The following is a 19,689-nucleotide window of genomic DNA, read 5'->3' on the forward strand; positions in this document are numbered from 1 at the left end:
TTAAGATACTAGTTGGTCACTTATGTTGGTATAATTTCAGCACTCTACGGGGTATTAATATTAGCATTGATCAGCATTGCATAAATATATTATTTTAGCTGTGTATGGACATAGCAGAATTGTTTATCATAGTGATTTATTTACATTTTTGTTTGGCATGGTTATGTAATCCCCAGCCAGCATGAGACTGATAGTTACTGCAGTACATGGTATTGTTCTTTATACTCTGCATTAGAGGACATGATATATATCGGAGGGGTACTGCAGCGCCCCAGAGTCCTGGTCGTTGCAGTAATGTCGCTCTTCCGCCAGGGGGAGTGATATTACGTCTGATGGTACTAAAGGAGTTCACCTTGCCAGGTATCACAGTCACACACTACACTTCACACTCCAGTCCACCAGTTGGAGCAAAGGTACTATCTACTAGGCCACTCCTCACACACGGGTAAAACTGGTGGGTTGGATAGGAAGTGAGGGAGAAGCTACCTGGGTTTGACCCAGAGAGGAGAAGGTGAAACATCTGAGCTGCAGACAGAGGGTCCCTGTCAGGGGTGGGATCCTGACAGAGGCCAAGCACTAGATAGAAAGTCACAGAGCTGCACCTGCACCCATTGCGGCAGCATCCTAAGAAAGGACACGAAGAGAATTGTATTGTGGAGAGTGAGAAACGAAGTCACAGCACAAGGAGATAATACAAGGAGGAGTTCTGCCCCAAGATCGGCAGCCTCCTTCTGAGGCGCGTGGCCGGTGGCCGGACACCGAGGGAGTAATAGGCTCTACGCGTTACTTCAGAGACTGGCAGGACAGTCAATTCCAAGTTGGCTGCCCGACCTTAATACCTATGAAGACACGGAGGCAAATTGTGGGAGAGGGTCGTCTCTAGGGTCCCTATAAATAAGCTCCAGGCCTACTCCGTCATACGGGTTGTCCTATCCATATCATCTGGGGGACAGAGAGAGAGAGAACATCAGAAACATCGATGAAAGTTGTGAGGACTATCCCGTGGTGCTCAGCAGGGAGGTACTACAACACACAGGCGCTAGTAGGAAGGCTACTGATTTCCACCTGCACAAGGGAACTCTGGATGTGCCTTCGGACCGGCCGGTCTCAGCCAGCCCTGTGATCTGTGCTCTGGACTGTGGACGCTGAAGTCTTCAGTACAAGGTAAAGAGACTGCAACCTTGTGTCCTCGTTATTTACCGTGCCCTGCACCATCACCATCTACACCTCTGGGAAGCCCTGGGGATACACTTCACCTGTGGGAAGGTATACCATCTGGCTGCCATAACATCACCCCAGCGGACCCCTAAGCAGCATCACCCTGACCCAATACCACAGGTGGCGTCACGAACACCGTACAACTAACTAACTTAATCCTTTAATTGGACGCCCCTCAGAAGGGCCATGGACCGGGTCGGGCCACCGTGACATCCCCAGAACCGAGAGAGATAGACCCGGTACCGAGTGTCCCATTGCCCTTCACGTGGGGGCGCTCCAGTACCAACAGAATATAGAGTGGGTACGGAAAGCATTCAGACCCCTTTAAATTTTTCACTCTTTGTTTCATTGCAGCCATTTGGTAAATTCAAAAAAGTTCTTTTTTTTTCTCATTAATGTACGTTCTGCACCCTATCTTGACTAAAAAAAACAAATGTACAAATTTTATATTTATTTATATTTTATAAAAAAGAAAAACTGAAATATCACATGGTCATAAGTATTCAGACCCTTTGCTCACACACTCATATTTAAGTTACATGCTGTCCATTTCCTTGTGATCCTCCTTGAGATGGTTCTATGCCTTCATTGGAGTCTAGCTGTGTTTATTAAATTGATAGGACTTGATTTGGAAAGACACACACCTGTCTACATAAGACTTCACAGCTCACAGTGCATGTCAGACCAAATGAGAATCATGAGGTCAAAGGAACTGGCCAAGGAACTCAGAGACAGAATTGTGGCAAGGCACAGATCTGGCCAAGGTTACAAAAGAATTTTCACAGTACTGAAGGTTCCTAAGAGCACAGTGGCCTCCATAATCCTTAAATGGAAGAAGTTTGGGACCACCAGAAGTCTTCCTAAACCTGGCCGTCCAGCCAAACTGAGCAATCGTGGGAGAAGAACCTTGGTGAGAGAGGTAAAGAAGGGATGGGAGAAAGTTCCACAAATGCAACTATCACTGCAGCTCTCCACCAGTTGGGCCTTTATGGCAGAGTGGCCCAATGGAAGCCTCTCCTCGGGGCAGGACATACGAAAGCCTGCATAGTGTTTGCTAAAAAAACACATGAAGGACACCCAGACTATGGAAAATAAGATTCTCTGGTATGATGAGACAAAGATAGACCTTTTTGGTGATAATTCTAAGCGGTATGTATGGAGAAAACCAGGCACTGCTCATCACCTGCCCAATACAATCCCAACAGTGAAACATGGTGGTGGCAGCATCATGCTATGAGGGTGTTTTTCAGCTGCAGGGACAGGATTACTGGTTGCTATTGAAGGAAACATGAATGCGGCCAAGTACAGAGATATCCTGGATGAAAACCTCTTCCAGACTGCTCTGGACCTCAGACTTGGCCAAAGGTTCACCTTCCAACAAGACAATGACCTTAAGCACACAGCTAAAATAGCAAAGGAGTGGCTTCAGAACAACTCTGTGACCATTCTTGACTGATCCAGCCAGAGCCCTGACCTAAACCCAATTGAGCATCTCTGGAGAGACCTGAAAATGGCTGTCCACCAACGTTCACCATTCAACCTGATGGAACTGGAGAGGATCTGCAAGGAAGAATGGCAGAGGATCCCCAAATCCAGGTGTGAAAAACTTGTTGCATGATTCGCAAGAAGACTCATGGCTGTACTAGCTCAAAAAGGTGCTTCTACTCAATACTGAGCAAAGGGTCTGAATACTTATGACCATGTGATATTTAATCTTTTCTTTTTTAATAAATTTGCAAAAATTACTACATTTCTGTTTTTTTCGGTCAAGATGGGGTGCAGAGTGTACATTAATGAGAAAAGACTGAACTTTTTTGAATTTACCAAATGGCTGCAATGAAACAAAGAGTGAAAAATTTAAAGGGGTACCCACTGTATCATATAAACAGCTCTCCTATTAATTTGTTGTAAATATCTATTCCTGTATAATACTCCAATTTTCAGGAATGATCTGTGACAATCGTCCACAGAAAACTTAAGAATTCATACTCTAATTCTTGTTTCTATTAAGGCAGACTTTTCCGGATATTTTCCAACTTTCTTTATCATAATTCAAAGTAAAAAAAACCTCACAAACCCACATTTTAATAATATGAAAAAGATCAGTGGATTCTTTCATGCAAATCAAAGAGAATGCTAAATGTGACTTCAAAGATTATCTGTCATGAATGGAAATTTTTGTAGGCAACAAATTTAGAATATTACATTTCGTAATTTTGTAATTCACATGTATTATATATATTTTTATATTTGGAATGTAGAATAGTTTGCAATGTCTGACAAAGGAAGTGAATTCTGCAAACGCTACTCAAAAATGACAGAAACACATCAGACATCGGATCACATTGCATAAAAGATTCATATTGAACATTTTACTTAGTACAAAATTAAGTATCAACGGTTAGTGGAAACCAAAGTCATCAACCAATTGAATCCAAACCACCACAAACAATAAAGCAAAAAACTGAAGTCACTGGCGGATCCAATTTGCCACGTCAAAGCATATTATGACCTAGAAGTTTCTATGGCCTATAACTCCTGATGATGTCCTGGAAGTTGTTCTCCCAGACCTGGGTAAGGGAGTCAGTGAGCCCCTATACAGGCTTTGGTGCTACTTTTGAGCCCCTATACAGGCTGTGGTGCTACTTTTTGTCATCAGATACACTGAGAAAAAATCTTAGAAGTCCTCAATTGGGTTTAGGTCAGAAACGTGAGGGACAAGTATTACAATCAATGGCTTCACAATCCAGTAACTGCCAACACACTCTGGCCACATGAGGCCGGGCATTGTCCTCCACAAGTAGGAGCCCAAAGCCATTTCACCAGTGTAAGGCTTGATGATGGTTATGATCAGGATTACCAACTTGAGTTTTTATTTTTTCTTGACAGTTTATCAAAAAATCGACTGACAATATTTATTATGGACACTTTGGAAAGTCATAATAAATCATTATGATAAGTGATACATATTAACAGTCCATAATTCTAATATGTAGACATCAGCTGCATTCACTGTAAATTATAAAAAGATGATAACTTGGCTAAGGCCACATGACCGTTTTTCTCTCATTTGAAAAAATCGGTCTGATTATGCTATTCACACTCTGATAAAACTTTGATCAGAGTTTTCTCAAATTGTGATTCGATTTTCTCAGATGAAGTTTCTCCATCTTCTCTATTTACTCTGTCCTTGAAAATCGGACCGCACTCAGATGTTTTTTTCCAAGTGCATCCCGATATTTTTTACAAACCAATAGACTTGACTGGCCGAGGATGATCCGATTAACGGAGGCAAATCAGGCAGCGGCTCTCATGGTAACCTCTGTGTGAGCTAGCCTATGACCTGTGGTGCCCTTACTGTAAGATCACCTGAGATCATAGAAGCTGGTTTTCACACTGTATAGCACCAGTCAAGATTTCACGGCCACTGGGTGTCCCAGCAGCTATAAGGCCTAGAAACCTTAGGAGAGACATTAAGGTTACTGGAGTTTCCAGCTGATGGAACACATGTAGGCTGTGAACTAAGGTTACCTTGGGTGTGTATTTTACTGTACTTGTTAATAAATAAATAAAAAAACAATGCGGGGTCCCCCCTATTTTTTATAACAAGCTGAGGGAAAGCAGACAGCTGTCAGATGGTGTTATTATTCTGGCAAGTGGCCAATATCCATAAAGGTTTCAAGCCTATTAATACCAGCTCACAGATGTCTGTTTAGTCTTTACTGGCTATTAAAAAGGGGGGATTAAAAAAAATGATGTGGGGTCCTCCCTAATTTTGATAACCAGCAAAGGCTAAACAGACAGCTGCGGGCTGATCTTATAGTCTGGGAAAGGGACATGGAAATTGGCCCCCTCCCAACTCATAACACTAGCCCTCATCCACAACAGATATGAGGCATCCATTAGATGCACCAGTTCTGGTGTTTAAAAGAAAGCTGTCACATCCTCATGCCCTCCAATCTAGTAGCATTCACTTATTTATAAGTAAATTCCCTGTTTAACCATCCCTGTATAATGTTCTTTTTTTAAAATGAGGCTTATAAAAAGTATTAATATTGTCCCTATTTCCATTGGTAATGTCACAGGGGCGAGATAACATGGAATGAGGACTGATTAGTCTGGGGCAACTAAAGCCCCATTGACTAGTCAAAGCCCAATGCCCTAATTAGCATAGGAAACGGGTACAATATAAATGCTTTTTTAAAACCTAATTTTCACTGAAAATTTTAAACAGGGATTGTTAGGCAGGTAATTTATTTATAAATAACTGAATGTTGTTGGGTTGGAGAGCAAAACAGATTCCCTTTAACCTCTGCTCTTCACACTTGCCATGGTGCATTGGCAAGTGTGGTAATATTTGTAGGTTGTTGTCAGCTTTGTAATGTCAGCTGACATCAAGCCCAGGGATTAGCAATAGAGAAGTGTCTGTCAGAAACCCCCATTACTAACACAGTAGTAAAAAGTAAGAAAGACACACACACACACACACACACACACACACACACACACAGAAAAGTCCTCTAATTGAACAAAACACTCCCCTCTTTTACGCATTTATTAAGATAAAACTAAAACTAAAAAATCAAAGTAATCCTCACCTGTCCACTGTTCATCCATAATGATTAGGTCCCACACCGATTTCCAACTCTTCTGCATCTAGATGCAGTGCTCAGTGGTCACATCAGTAATGTGACCACTCAGCATGGAGTCCAGAACACACAGACAGTAGCGTGTGAAGTTGACTGCTGCGATGAGCACTGATGTCAGTAAGGTTATCGCAGTTCATAGCCGATGAACTGCGGTAACTTTACAGATGTCAGCATTCACAGCGCTGCGCTCCACGAGACTCGGCTGCTGTAAACGGAGGTGATCACATTAACGTTATCTCAGTTCACAGTGGCACTGCCCCACTGAACTGAGGGGAATTGTTGGGGAGCGATTTTTTCAATTAAAGCACTTTTCTCTCTGTGTGTCTTTGTTACTTTTGACTACGGGGTTAGTTATAGGTGCGTCTGATGGTCTCCATTACTAACCCCTGGGCTTCATGTCAGCGGACATAAAACAGCTGACATCAACCCCAAAACTATTGCCACGTGTCACGATCCAATTTTGGATTTGTGGCAGATCTGGTTTGCCTCAGTTCAAGACCTTTTTTCCTTTCTGGTCATCGGGGGTTAAAGGGAACCTGTCACCACGTTTTTGGAAGATGGGATAAAAATAGCGTTAAATAGGGGCAGAGGTGGGCGTTACATTAGTGTGTTTGTTATGCGTTTATTACCCACCTAAGTTGCCGAAATACCTTTGCAAAGTCTCCGTTTTCGCCTGTCAATCAGGCTGGTCTGGTCAAAAGGGCGTTGTCTTCCCCCAGATTTTGCGTAGTTTTCCGTTGGTGGCGTAGTGGTGTGCGCATGCCCAAGGTCCCGAATCCTCTGCCAGGGGATTTAAAAGAGAGCGCTGTTCGTTATTTCATAGGTGATCGGTGGGCGCGGCCATCTTCCTTTGGCCGCGCGTGCGCAGAAGCGGCGCTCTGCTGGCCGCGGCTTCAGGAAAATGGCCGCCGCGATATCCATCTGCGCACGCGCGGCATCCCGCAGCCATTTTCCTGAAGCCGCGGCCAGCAGAGCGCCGCTTCTGCGCACGCGCGGCCAAAGGAAGATGGCCGCGCCCACCGATCACCAATGAAATCACGAACAGCGCGCTTTTTTAAATCCCCTGGCAGAGGATTCGGGACCTTGGGCATGCGCACACCACTACGCCACCAACGGAAAACTACGCAAAATCTGGGGGAAGACAAGACGCCCTTTTGACCAGACCAGCCTGATTGACAGGCGAAAACGGAGACTTTGCAAAGGTATTTCGGCAACTTAGGTGGGTAATAAACGCATAACAAACACACTAATGTAATGCCCACCTCTGCCCCTATTTAACAAAAGTGCAAAGTGCTACGGCAATAGCCGATTTCAATAATACCCACGCAGGGGTACGCATACACAGGACACAGCCACTCATAGGTAAATCCTCTGATAAATCCTCTCTTTATATAAAAAACTTGTTTTGCACTGTGTGTGATATTGAAATCGGCTATTGCCGTAGCACTTTGCACTTTTGTAGGTTATTTTGCACATAAAATCTATTGCACATTTGCACTTTGAGCGCTATATTGCTGAAATATTGGGGCATAACATAGGATTTCTTATCATCAATTTTCATTGTGTTTGTTGTTATTTTTAGTTTTTATCACGCTTGCACTTTTGGTCATTGGAGTGTCTCATATATAAATCTTGAGGTCTAGGGATCCCTTATGTAATTGTGGCTGGCATATTATATGCGATATGTAACTATCCTCTCGTCCTGTGTTTTATATATAAAAAGGAAATTAATTTTTTTATATATATATTCTCCAATTTTTTTACTGATTTTTAATATGTACTGAGTTATTCTGATATAAATTAAATAAAGTATCAAAAATTTTTATACACTCTCCTGTCTTGGTGCTCTCTGGTGATCCATTTTAAGGTGTCTGGGTTGTTAGTCTTAATGTCACCTTACAATAGCAAGGTGGCATTAACCCTTCATTACCCCATATCCCACCGCTACAGGGAGTGGGAAGAGAGTGGCCAAGTGCCAGAATAGGCGCATCTTCCAGATGTGCCTTTTCTGGGGTGGCTGGGGGCAGATGCTTTTAGCCACGGGGGGGCCAATAACCATGGACCCTCTCCTGGCTATTAATATCTGCCCTCAGTCACTGCTTTACCATTCTGGCGGAGAAAATTGCGCGGGAGCCCACGCCAATTTTTTCCGCCATTTAACCCTTTATTTTAGCAGCTACAGCGCTGAAATTTTGCACATACACACTACTAACATTAGTAGTGTGGAATATGCAAAAAAAAAGGGGATATGAGATGGTTTACTGTATGAAAACCATGTCTCATATCCTGTCGGGTTTGTGCAGGAGAAATGAAAAGCCGGCAATTGAATTACCGACTTTTCACTAACACCGCTGCGTATTTCTCGCAAGTCACACTGCTGGTCCTTGTGGAATCCGTATTTTTCTCGCCCCCATAGACTTTCATTGGTGATTTTTTTGCGCAATACGCTGACAAACGCAGCATGCTGCGATTTTGTACGGCCGTAGAAAGCCGTATAATACTGAACCGTAATATACGGCTGATAGGAGCAGCCCCATTGAGAATAATTGTGCCGTATTTAATGCGAGTTTTACGGACGTAGTTTCTGCGCTCTTACGTCCGTAAAACACGCATGTGTGACCCCGGCCTTAAAGTAAACCTGTCATCTGCCTCAGCCTGCGAAAGTGCAAAGAACATGAAATCTAGACAGGCTCCCTCATTGCCGACAGTAATGTTTTATAATATTGCATGAAAATGAGCAGGGAGCTGTGGTTGTGATCAGAAAATGTTCCTGCATGGTCAGACACAGCCATTACACAGTACACAGCAGAGGCACATTTATAAGATTATCAACACAGGAAAAAAATTTAACATCCAATTGTGGAACTTATTATTATTCCAAGATCTATTGGTTAACATGTACTTTGTTCATGAGAAAAACCCTTCAATGCTAAAATAATGAAGACACAAGGCTTTGTACAAAAGGGGCTTTATATTCAAAGATGCAAATGTTTTTCATATGGAGGAGGATGATGGACAGGACCACCTTAATGACCTACTGACCTTGCTCCCCAAACAATTGCAGAAATTTTTGCAACAAATCTGTGGCAAGTAAAATTACCTGTCACGAATAGATAAAAGTACTCCACTATGACTTTTAATGCCAACCCTATAACTTCTGCTTGTAGATTGTTACCAACAGTGAGACGACAATATCAGAAAAGATAAAAGCAGCAATTAAACCGTGTGTTTCCTGTTACAATATAAATATTTTTAGCACTCGAGGTTTTGGGTGTGTTTAAATATCAGTTCTTAATTTAACATTTTTGTTAAAAGTTTAAAAAAAAAATAGGTAGAAAACACCCCGACACAGTATAACTTCGAAGACGAGGAGGCAACAATATTGCATAGGATTCATTGTACTATGCTTAGAGCAAACAAGAAAGAGATTATAAAAAAATGGGTAGGGAATAGGGATGATGAAATACAATTCAATTTTGCTTGAGGCTGTAGGTAACCAGCTTGCACCATTTTTCTTACTGATCCAAAAGTAGAGCCTGTTTAGTTGTAAATGTACAAGTAATGAAGATTTTCTGGAAGGATTTGCGAATATAAAAAATAATCACATTTACAGTACGAGCTCGGAGGAGGAGACTAGACCAAATCTATTCCACATGCTCCAGAATCTTTCAGAACAGAAACTGACCTTAAATCCACAGCATATCAATTTATGTTGCGTATTTTCACTACAAAAGTTACCAGATTTTATTGGAGTGTGGTGAAATCTGCAACAGAATGTGCATGTTATTTGTGGATATTGCTGTGGACCCTCCACAGAATTGTAGTTAAATCTGTTGGCATAATTGCACACCTACCCTAGGGGTATATTCACATGGAATTTTTTTAAGGCAGAAAAACATAACTAGGTTTTCAAGAGAAAACCGTGTTAGAATCCATGTTTTTTAATAAAGTTTTCAATTCTGAGAGTACGTGCACGCCACGTCTTTTTCAAGCGGATTCTGCCCAGAATCCGCCAGAAAAATTGCAGTAAAAGCACCCCAAACACTGAACATTATGCACAGCAATGTCAAAAGGACTTTGCTGTACCCATGTTTCATCTGATGCCACGTCTTTTAGCCACTTTAGAGTTCCGAAACCTTGAATTGGTAAATGAAGTGACATGATCATTCATTGGGCAGCTACTGCTTTGAAGCCACCCGCTTTCTATTTTTCAGTGTAGAGTAAGTGACACCGGCGGCCACAAGAATGATGACAAGGTCATAGCCAAAGTTACTTCAGGAAAACGACCAGCGGCAGAAAACCATCAAGTTTAGCATGGGAAAATTCGACAGTGTTGGCACATAGTGTGAAAGGGTTTTTATGTGGTTTAGGATTTGGTTTTGAGGGGTTTTCATTTAACCATCTTTTTTTCCAAGCATTTTTTTTAGTTTAATAACCCCTTTACCCTCAAGGGTGGTTTGCATGTTAATGACCAAGCCAGTTATAAGGGTTAAAAGTTGAATAGCGATTTCTAATTTTTACAACACCATTTTTTTTAGGGACCACATCACATTTGAAGTCACTTTGAGGGGTCTATATGATAGAAAATACCCAAAAGTGACACCATTCTAAAAACTGCACCCCTCAACGTGCGCAAAACCACATTCAAGAAGTTCTGGTGCTTCACAGGAATTTTTGGAATGTTTAAAAAAATCTGAACATTCAACTTTTTTTCACAAAAAAATTACTTGAGATCCAAATTTTTTTATTTTTTTATTTTCCCAAGGGTAACAGGAGAAATTGGATCCCAAAAGTTATGGTGCAATTTGTCCTGAGTACACTAATACCCCATATGTGGGGGGAAACCACTGTTTGGGCGCATGACAGAGCTCGGAAAGGAAAGAGCGCCGTTTGACTTTTTCAACGCAAAATTGGCTGGAATTGACATCGGACACCATGTCGTGTTTGGAGAGCCCATGATGTGCCTAAACAGTGAAAAATCCCCTTAAGTGACACCATTTTTGAAACTAGACCCCAATGAAACTTATCTAGATGTGTGATGAGAACGTTGAACCCCCAAGGGCTTCACAGAAGTTTATAATGTAGAGCTGTAAAATTAAAAAATCTAATTTTTTCCACAAAAATTACCTTTTCACCCCAATATAATTTTCCTAAGGGAAACAGGACCCCAAAAGTTATTGTCCAATTTGTCCTGAGTGCGCTGATACCCCAGATGTTGGGGTAAACCACTGTTTTGGTGCATGGCAGAGCTCAGAAGGGAAGGAGCGCCATTTGACTTTTCAATGCAAATTGGCTGGAATTGAGATCGGACGCAATGTTGCATTTGGAGAGCCCCTGATGTACCTTAATAGTAGAAACCCCCCACAAATGACACTATTTTGAAAACTAGACCTCCAAGGAACTTATGTAGATGTGTGGTGAGCACTTTGAACCCCCAATGGCTTCACAAAAGTTTATAATGTAGAGCCGTAAAATCATATTTTTTCCAGAAAAATGATCTTTTCACTCCAATTTTTCTATTTTCCCAAGGGTAACAGAAGAAATTGGACCCCAAGAGGTATTGTGCAATTTGTCCTGAGCATGCTGATACTCCATATGTGGGGGTAAACTACTGTTTGGGCACATGGCAGAGCTCAGAAGGGAAGGAGTGACAGATTTTACTGTTATGGTTTGCAGGTGCCATAACCCACTGGGAGAGCCCATGAGGTCAAAACAGCAGAACCCCCCATAAGTGACCCAATTTTATGAATTACACCTCTCAATGAATTTATCTAGGGGTGCAGTGATCACATTGACACCATGGGTGTGTCACAGAATTTTATACCATTGGGCAGCCATGCGGAGAGAGGAACGGAGCGCTATTTGCCTATTCAAGTGAATGAGTCTGTGCACATGTTAGTGTGTTTCCACGGACCGTGTGTCCATGGGCAAAACACGCTGACATGTCCAGTTTTTAATGTCAGCACGGGCCACAAAACATCCAGCACACGTGCATACACATAACACACATGGATGTCATCCATGTGACACGCATCGGCGCTGGGGAAGAAGCTTTACAGTAAGCGCTGTTCCCTGGCGTCGGGTGGTGAACACGGCTCTCATCATTCTCCCCTGCTCTGCTGGCGATTGGCACAAGCAGGGGAGAATGATTCTCCCCTGCTTGTGCCGATCACTGGCAGAGCAGGGGAGAATGATGAGAGCCGTGTTCAGCACCCGGCGCCGGCACCCGATGTTTCACTTGCACTCATAGACTTGTATAGGTGCGCATGATCCGATCATCGGATGCACCCGCAGAATGCTGCACTTGCTGAACTGAGCTGCCCCTTAGAATAACATTGATTGATAGTGCTATGAAGTGTTTTATCGTCATGTAATACGGCGATGTTATACACTCGTGTGACTCCAGCCTAATGCTGCAAAACCAAAAAACAAACTTTTAGCAATCACTTTTAAAACCACAATTTGCGGATCTATAGTGATGGCATCTCAGCTGTTCCTTATGCCCGTGTCCTTACACTATGCACCAACTACCGTACATCATGCTTTATAATATAAGATAATAAAACAAGGCTAATTATACTAATAGCAGAATATTTCATGTCACCCTTTCTTTTTATATTTTGCAGATTTATACATCACAGTAAACATGGGAAAATATATTCAAATGCTGAAGTATGTACTATTTGTCTTCAATTTATTGTTTTGGGTAAGTTTAAATAGTTCAATATACAGTCACTCCAAATAGAGCTCTGGCAAAAATTAAGAGACCGCTACAAAATGTTCAGTTTGTCTGATTTTTCTCTTTATAGGTATATTTTTGAGTAAAATTTAAATTGTTCTTTTATTCTACAATCTTCTGACAACATGCCTCCGAATTTCCAAGCAATAAATTTTGTATTTTTTTTCTGAAAAGGAGAAATGGTCAAAATTTTAAAAAACCCCAGTGCTTTCAGACCTCAAATAATGCAAAGAAAACAAATTCATAATCATTTAGAAACAACAATACAAATGTTTTAACTCAGGAAGAGTTCAGAAATCAATATTTTGTGGAATAACCATGATTTTTAATCACAGCTTTCATGTGTCTTGCCATGCTTTCCACCAGTCTTTAACACTGCTTCTGGAGCAAAAATGTAAGCAGTTCTTCTTTGTTTGATGGCTTGTGACTATCCATCATCCTCTTGATTACATTCCAGAGGTTTTCAATGGGGTTCAGGTCTGGAGATTGGGCTGCCCATGACAGGGTTTTGATGTGATGGGTCTCTTAATTTTTGCCAGAGCTGAAGAAAATAAGTCATTGATAGCCAGCAAATCTCAATAACAGATTTTTAAAGAAGTAAAAACCTGTAGTTAAAGGGAACTTGTCACATAAAACCTTGTGCCCTATCAGTTGACAACATGATATAGAGCAGGAGAAACACTGCAGATTATGGCCATGTTCACATGTTCAGTATTTGGTAAGGATTTTATATCAGTAATTGTAAGAACAAAAAGTGGGTGATAAATACAGAAGTGGTGTCTAGTGATGAGCAAGTATACTCGTTGCTCGGGTTTTCCCCGAGCACGCTTGGGTGATCGCCGAGTATTTGTGAGTGCTCGGAGATTTAGTTTTTGTTGATGCAGCTGCATGATTTATGGCTACTAGCCAGACTGAGCACATGTGGGGGTTGCCTGGTTTCTAGGGAATCCGCACATGTATTCAGCCTATCTAGCAGGCGCAAATCATGCAGCTGAGGAAACGAAAACTACACTTACAAATACTCGGAGATCACCCGAGTAACGAGTATAGTCTCTCATCACTAGTGGTGACGTGTTTCTATTATACTTTTCCTCTGATTGTTCCATTCCTGGTTTTGCCTTACAAATACTGATGGAAAATACTGAACGTGTGAATGTGGCCCAAGAGTGTATTCACACGACAGCATTTTATTGTCCATGTCTGGGCTGCCATATACAGCCTCTATTGAAGTGCATATAAGCAGAGCCGCAGTACCCATGAATGACCACTGCACAGAGAGCAGCGCTGTAGTCTGCTGTACTGATTCCGACACAGTTTACATCTCTCTTCACATACTTGCGGTCACGTGACTGCCGCTCCCGACCCTGACAACGGTGAATCCTCACAGCGAGCGGTACGAGCGCTGGGAGGATTCACAAGTCTGAAGTTGCATAGAATGTCAGACTTGTCATTTTAAACTGGACAACCCCTTTAAAGGGTGCCTGTCATGTCTCCGGACACTACTAACCTGCAGATACAGGGTTAATGTGCACATTAGTAACATTAAAATGCTGTCTGGTCACCATACTGACAGCGTAGCTACTTGGAGTGAATGAACTATGTCCATCCCAGGAGCCGCCGGGATTCAGCCAAAGCGGCGCACCAGCACATTTTGACAGATCGCTGTGCAGCGCTTCTGTGCAGAGTCAGCTGTCAATCAAAGTGCTGAGGCGTGCCTGCAACAGCCACACACAGTGCACTGAGTGGTGATTGTGCGCATGCCTCTGTAACTGAACGCCAGGAGGACAATAGTTCATTTTCTCCACATACCTGGGCTTTCAAAAAGGCATTTTAATTCTTTTAACCTGCAGATTAACCCCATATATGCATATGCAGGGTAATAGCATTTAAGAGATTTAGGTTCCCTTTAATATATAATTCTTGATGTTGGTGTTCAGGTTTCCAGGCAGTATAAAGCTATTTGTAGCTTCCTTTATGGTTTAGTAATTTTAGCAAAAATACAGTGAATAGGTTACGTTACTCAACTAGTTTTACACTATTAGGAATGTTGGTATATAATATCGTGTGATCTCCTGTCCTTGTACTTTTTTTTTTTTTAGGAGTTATTCATTAAGTCTAAGCCGGTTCTGATACTGTCCATTTTCTGTAGGTTACTGGATGTACCATAATCGCCATTGGCATCTACTTTGTTGTGCACAATGTTTATGGGACCCTGTTTCCCGGTATCCCCTCTATTACAATCGGCAACGTCCTCATTCTGTTTGGCTGCATTATAATGGTATTCGGATTTCTCGGATGTATGGGAGCAATAAAGGAGAACAAATGCTTACTTCTTACTGTGAGTATTGGTGCCCTCTTAATTATTGTAATACAATCAGAAAATGGAATTTATAATCATAAGGATGTATATGTGATATTTAGTAAAATTGATTAAGTCAGTTCTTGAGATCATATTTTTTGGACCATTGCTGGGTAAGAAATAATGTTTGGATTATATATTTTTGTCTATTTCTGCACCTACCCCTAAAAGAAGCATACCAAGCCATCTGTATACTCAGACAGAGCCTGTGCAAATGTATAAAAAATTGTATATATACTTTATTAAACATAAATAAAAGACAAGACTAGGAAATTCATTAAAATACTCATGGCATACAGAACAGGAAATAAATATAGCTGCAAACACTGCACCACATTTGTACTATCCACAATAAATATTGAAAACCCGCATCATGACTCTTACTAGTCAATAAATGCAGGACATACTACTGGACAGATAATATTCCACCCTCTCGCAATGGGCTATAGTTCGTTAGGAGGATAATCCATATGCATACATTGCTGAATGGATGGTAACTTTGTACTATACCAACCAGAATTCTATAAGGCCCGCATAAACCAGAGTGGTACTCTATCATATACAAAGTATATAGTGCAGGCAAGTCCGCTAAGTATAAGGCTCACAGCTAAGAATCAATATTACTCACATAAATGTGTATCCTGTCCTGAGTGTCCATCAGTAACCCCGACAGCGCCGTTTCGCCATCATGGCCCCTATCTGAGGAAGCCATGATGGCAAAACGGCGCTGTCGGAGGATGGGAGTAAACTGCTGCCAGGTACCACTCAGCTCCATAGAGAATAAAAGGATTGTGCATAGTGAAATCCAACAGCCTCATCCTTTTTTTCTCAAATACCTGATGCCAAGAAGAGTTTAAGGCTGCGCACGTTGAGTATTTGCTTGCAGGAATTTCTACAAGGTTTCTGGATTTCTTGACAACAAAAACGCTGTGGAAAATGTTTTAGAGGATGTGTTTTTTTTCCTGTGCATACAAAGGGTCATAAAGGCGAAATAGCAAATGCACAGCATATTCTGAAAGGAAAACTACTGATAATGTGCACAATATTGACTTTGTTGGCATAAGGATTCCCTAGCGATTTTGGGCCAATTCTGAGTGGAAAAAACAATTCTAAAACGCATCAAAAACGCAACCGTGTGCACTCAGCCCAAGGCAGGTTTCACACATCCTTGTTTCACGGTTTGTTCTTGGACTGTGAAGCACTTTCTGGCTGCGGATTTCCTGACTTGAGCTCGACATCCTTGTAGGAGACTTGTAAAACAGAAACGTGGATGTGTAAAACAGACTGTATGTATATGGACATCTTTAGATTCTGTTCAGGTCCCGCTGAAGCTTTATTCTATTCAGGGACATCTGAGACTGCTCCTATTACATGTTGAAAAATCAAATAAAGATACATATTCAAATAATTATGAAAGGGAACACAATTATTGATACCTACAACAATCTGCCATCAAATGTACAAGATCTGCGCTCAAATACAGGCCCCACTGTGATTTCTATTAGAAGTAACAAGTATTGCATTTAATGACTAATGAAGAATGACTTTTCATTTCCATTTGTCTTAGTTCTTCATTTTGCTCTTGCTGATTCTGTTGATAGAAGTTGTTCTGGCAATTGTCCTCTTCATATATGAAAAAGAGGTAAGCTGTGTGATCTAATAAAGGATCTAAATGTAATCTACTTATATCCCACTGTCAAAACAGCATTCATTCTCTGTGGGGCTCTCAGAAAAAGTCGATCACCGTTACTAGTGAACCTGTATGAGACAATGTGCTACTGTAAAGTGAACGAGGGCGGTAACCGTGGATTAGTTGCTGATTCAGAACACCCCGGCACTTTACAGGAAAATCGTGTCCCAGTTCCAATGTGCTAGGTGTAGGGTGCATCACACGCACTAGGATCTGCTTTCTCCAGGCTTCCATCTTCAGGAGCCACCACACATAACTCAGTTCATCACTATGAGGATACATTTATATTCCGTTCATGGTCAATGGGTGCAATTATGCATCTTATTGTGTATTGTATCTATAGATACCAACCGTCCCAGATCCAGCAGTCTTTGTCACTGGTGGCTTGACAAAGACCGTGATGTGAGGTCGAAACGTTGCATCACTTGGTGCTGGATTAAAGCCCACAATTTTTACTTGAACTGGAGTGCTGCCTGATTTTTTTTCCATTTATATTTTACATTGGACAACCGCATTATTCAGGAAATATTGCACCCAAAATCTGCTCAAGTTTGTGCTGCTATCTGTCTTTTCTATTTATCTCTCTATCTATCTAAAAAAAAAATAGAAAAAACGATTAAAAAACTCCACATAGAAAAAATAATGTAGCACAATAATACAATAGTATTTTATTACAAATGTTAAAGGGCGCCTGTCCGATCAGGTAACGCTATTAACCGGCAGGTGTAGGCTGAACTTTTCAATACAGCGGTCAGGCACCTTCACAACACTATTAACCTGCAGATTAATGCTGTATCTAAAGGCTAATAGCATTATCCAAATTTCCTTTTAAATAACCAAAAAATTACATATTAATATGTATCCACACAATAATAATCTGAGGAGATAGAGAGTAATGCTGAATAGACAGCAGGAAGCAACGTTGAGGAGACCGCCCAAGGGCAGAGAGGAGTACTGAAGAGACAGTCTTATGCAGGCTTTGACTGGCCAACAGGAGAACAGGAGAATCCTCCGGTGGGCCATCATTCTCTTATATGAGCATTACTTGGCATGATATACTTGAATCACTATGTACAGATAAAGGTGGGCTCTTATTAATTTAACAATCACCTAGTTCATTTTTATATAAATTTGTGAGTGAAGAAAATGTCAATTTGCATGTAGTTGAAAGTGGGGCCCTGGAGTTGGTTACTTGTGGGCCCTTGGCACCCTAGTCTGGCACTGGTTATGGTAGAGAGGAGTGCCAAGGAGACAACCTGATAGTAGAAAGGAAAGCTGAGGAAACAGTCTGAAAGCAGATAGGAACCCAAGGGAGACATCTTGAGAGCAAAATACAGTGATGAGGAAATGACCCAAGGGCAGAGAGGAGTGCTGAGATTGATGAGGAGATTGCTTGCTTGCAGACAGAAGCACTGAGGAGATGGCCTGAGAGAAGACAGGAGTGCTAAGGAGATGGCCTGAGGGAAGAGAGGAACACTGAGGAGACAGCCTGACTGTGGATAGGAATAGTAATTTAGGCTTGAAATATGATGGACACTTGGACAGAAAGATGACAGAGCTCATAATAGTGGAGACAGATGAGCTTTACTGTGTTTTTCCGTTGTCCTGCTCCTATAATGGAAAGGACAACAAAAAGCAAAAAGGTTTAGCAGTTGTGTGAACACAACCTTAAGGGATTGGCCATGACTTTCTAAATTTTTATTATAGTGGCCAGTTGAGATTGAAATAGTAAATGAGTGTGGGCATAGCCTAAAATTTTCTGTCCCTCTTTCTCTTATACGAAAGTTGGGAAGGTGTATTATCAGCTTATGACATTGGGATCTATAGCATAGATCAAGCTAAACTTCCTGATTAATGAACTACATGCCAGAATCAGAGCAATATAGCAGAGCTGACAGTGTATTAACCCTTACAACACGAAGCATGTTTTCACCTTCCTGACATGGCCAAATTTTACAATTCTGACTAATATCATTTTATGTGTTAATAACTTAGGAACGCTTCAGCGTATCGCAATGATTTTGAGTTTGTTTTCTCATGGCACATTGTATGTTACATTAACCATAAATTTAGGTTACTATGATTTGTGTTTATTTATGAAAATCTTGAAAATTTAAGAAAAAACTGAAAATTTAGAAATTTTTAAGCTTTGAATTTTTATGCCTAAATAACATTTCCACATGTCTACTTTACATCAGCATCACTTTTTAAACATTTTTTTTTTCAGTTAGGAAGTTAGAAGGCTTAAAATGTATCTGCAATTATTCATTTTCCAACAAAATTTCCCAAACCAATTTTTTAAGAACCACACCGCTATGGGAGGTGGAGCCGCATATTCATCACTGTAATGAGCGGTACCACGTGACCGCTCACACAGGACAAGCTGCCGGCGCTGAGAGGAGACATCGCGGGAGCTGGGTGAGTATTTTAATGCAAGCGAGCGGGCGCACAGGGGGTGGGAGGCAGGAGGTGACCACGAACTTTATTTTAAACACAAAAAAACCTTGATTTTTATTCCTTCTCTCCAGCGAACGCTGCTGGGGAGAAGGAATGAATGCCAGCTTCAGCACCACATGCACTGGACAGCGCTTAACTGTAGCGCTGTTTCTCCTGCGGCGGTACGTGCACACGGAGGAGAGTGTACACTATTCTCCGTGTGCACGTGTGCAGGACGCTTTGCGGACCGTGCTGCCGGAGAAAAGCGGACATGTCTCCGTGTTTTCCACACGGACACACGGTCCGTGAAAACACGCAGGCATGTGCATAGACCCATTCATTTGAATGGGTCTACGTGTGTCAGTGTCTCCGGTACGTGAGAAAACTGTCACTACACCGGAGCCACTGACGTGTGAAACTGGCCTAAGGGTGTTTTCCAGAAACAAGCAGCAATAGTTGTTGCTGAGTAAAAATTGCAAATCTGCCATTGTCATGCTCGTACACTGTAGTGCCTACACATTGTGGCCAGCTTATACTTCTGGAGACATGCACAACGTAAATTAAGTGGACTCTCATTGCTACAGAAATGCAAAACATT

The 19,689-nt window shown here is 41.6% G+C and overlaps 1 protein-coding gene across 2 annotated transcripts in view; it reads left to right on the forward strand.

Moving 5' to 3' along the window:
- CD53 (CD53 molecule) overlaps nucleotides 1-19,689 on the forward strand; it is a 58,964-nt gene that overhangs the window by 17,455 nt on the left and 21,820 nt on the right. For both annotated transcript variants that reach the window (XM_077299485.1, XM_077299484.1), the window contains exons 2-4: nucleotides 12,494-12,573; nucleotides 14,756-14,944; nucleotides 16,533-16,607. In XM_077299485.1, coding sequence (XP_077155600.1) covers nucleotides 12,514-12,573; nucleotides 14,756-14,944; nucleotides 16,533-16,607 — 324 coding nt within the window. In that variant the 5' untranslated portion in view covers nucleotides 12,494-12,513. The remainder of the gene's footprint in view (nucleotides 1-12,493; nucleotides 12,574-14,755; nucleotides 14,945-16,532; nucleotides 16,608-19,689) is intronic.

Source organism: Ranitomeya variabilis, chromosome 3 (genome assembly GCF_051348905.1).
Source record: "Ranitomeya variabilis isolate aRanVar5 chromosome 3, aRanVar5.hap1, whole genome shotgun sequence".
Taxonomy (NCBI): Eukaryota; Metazoa; Chordata; class Amphibia; order Anura; family Dendrobatidae; genus Ranitomeya; species Ranitomeya variabilis.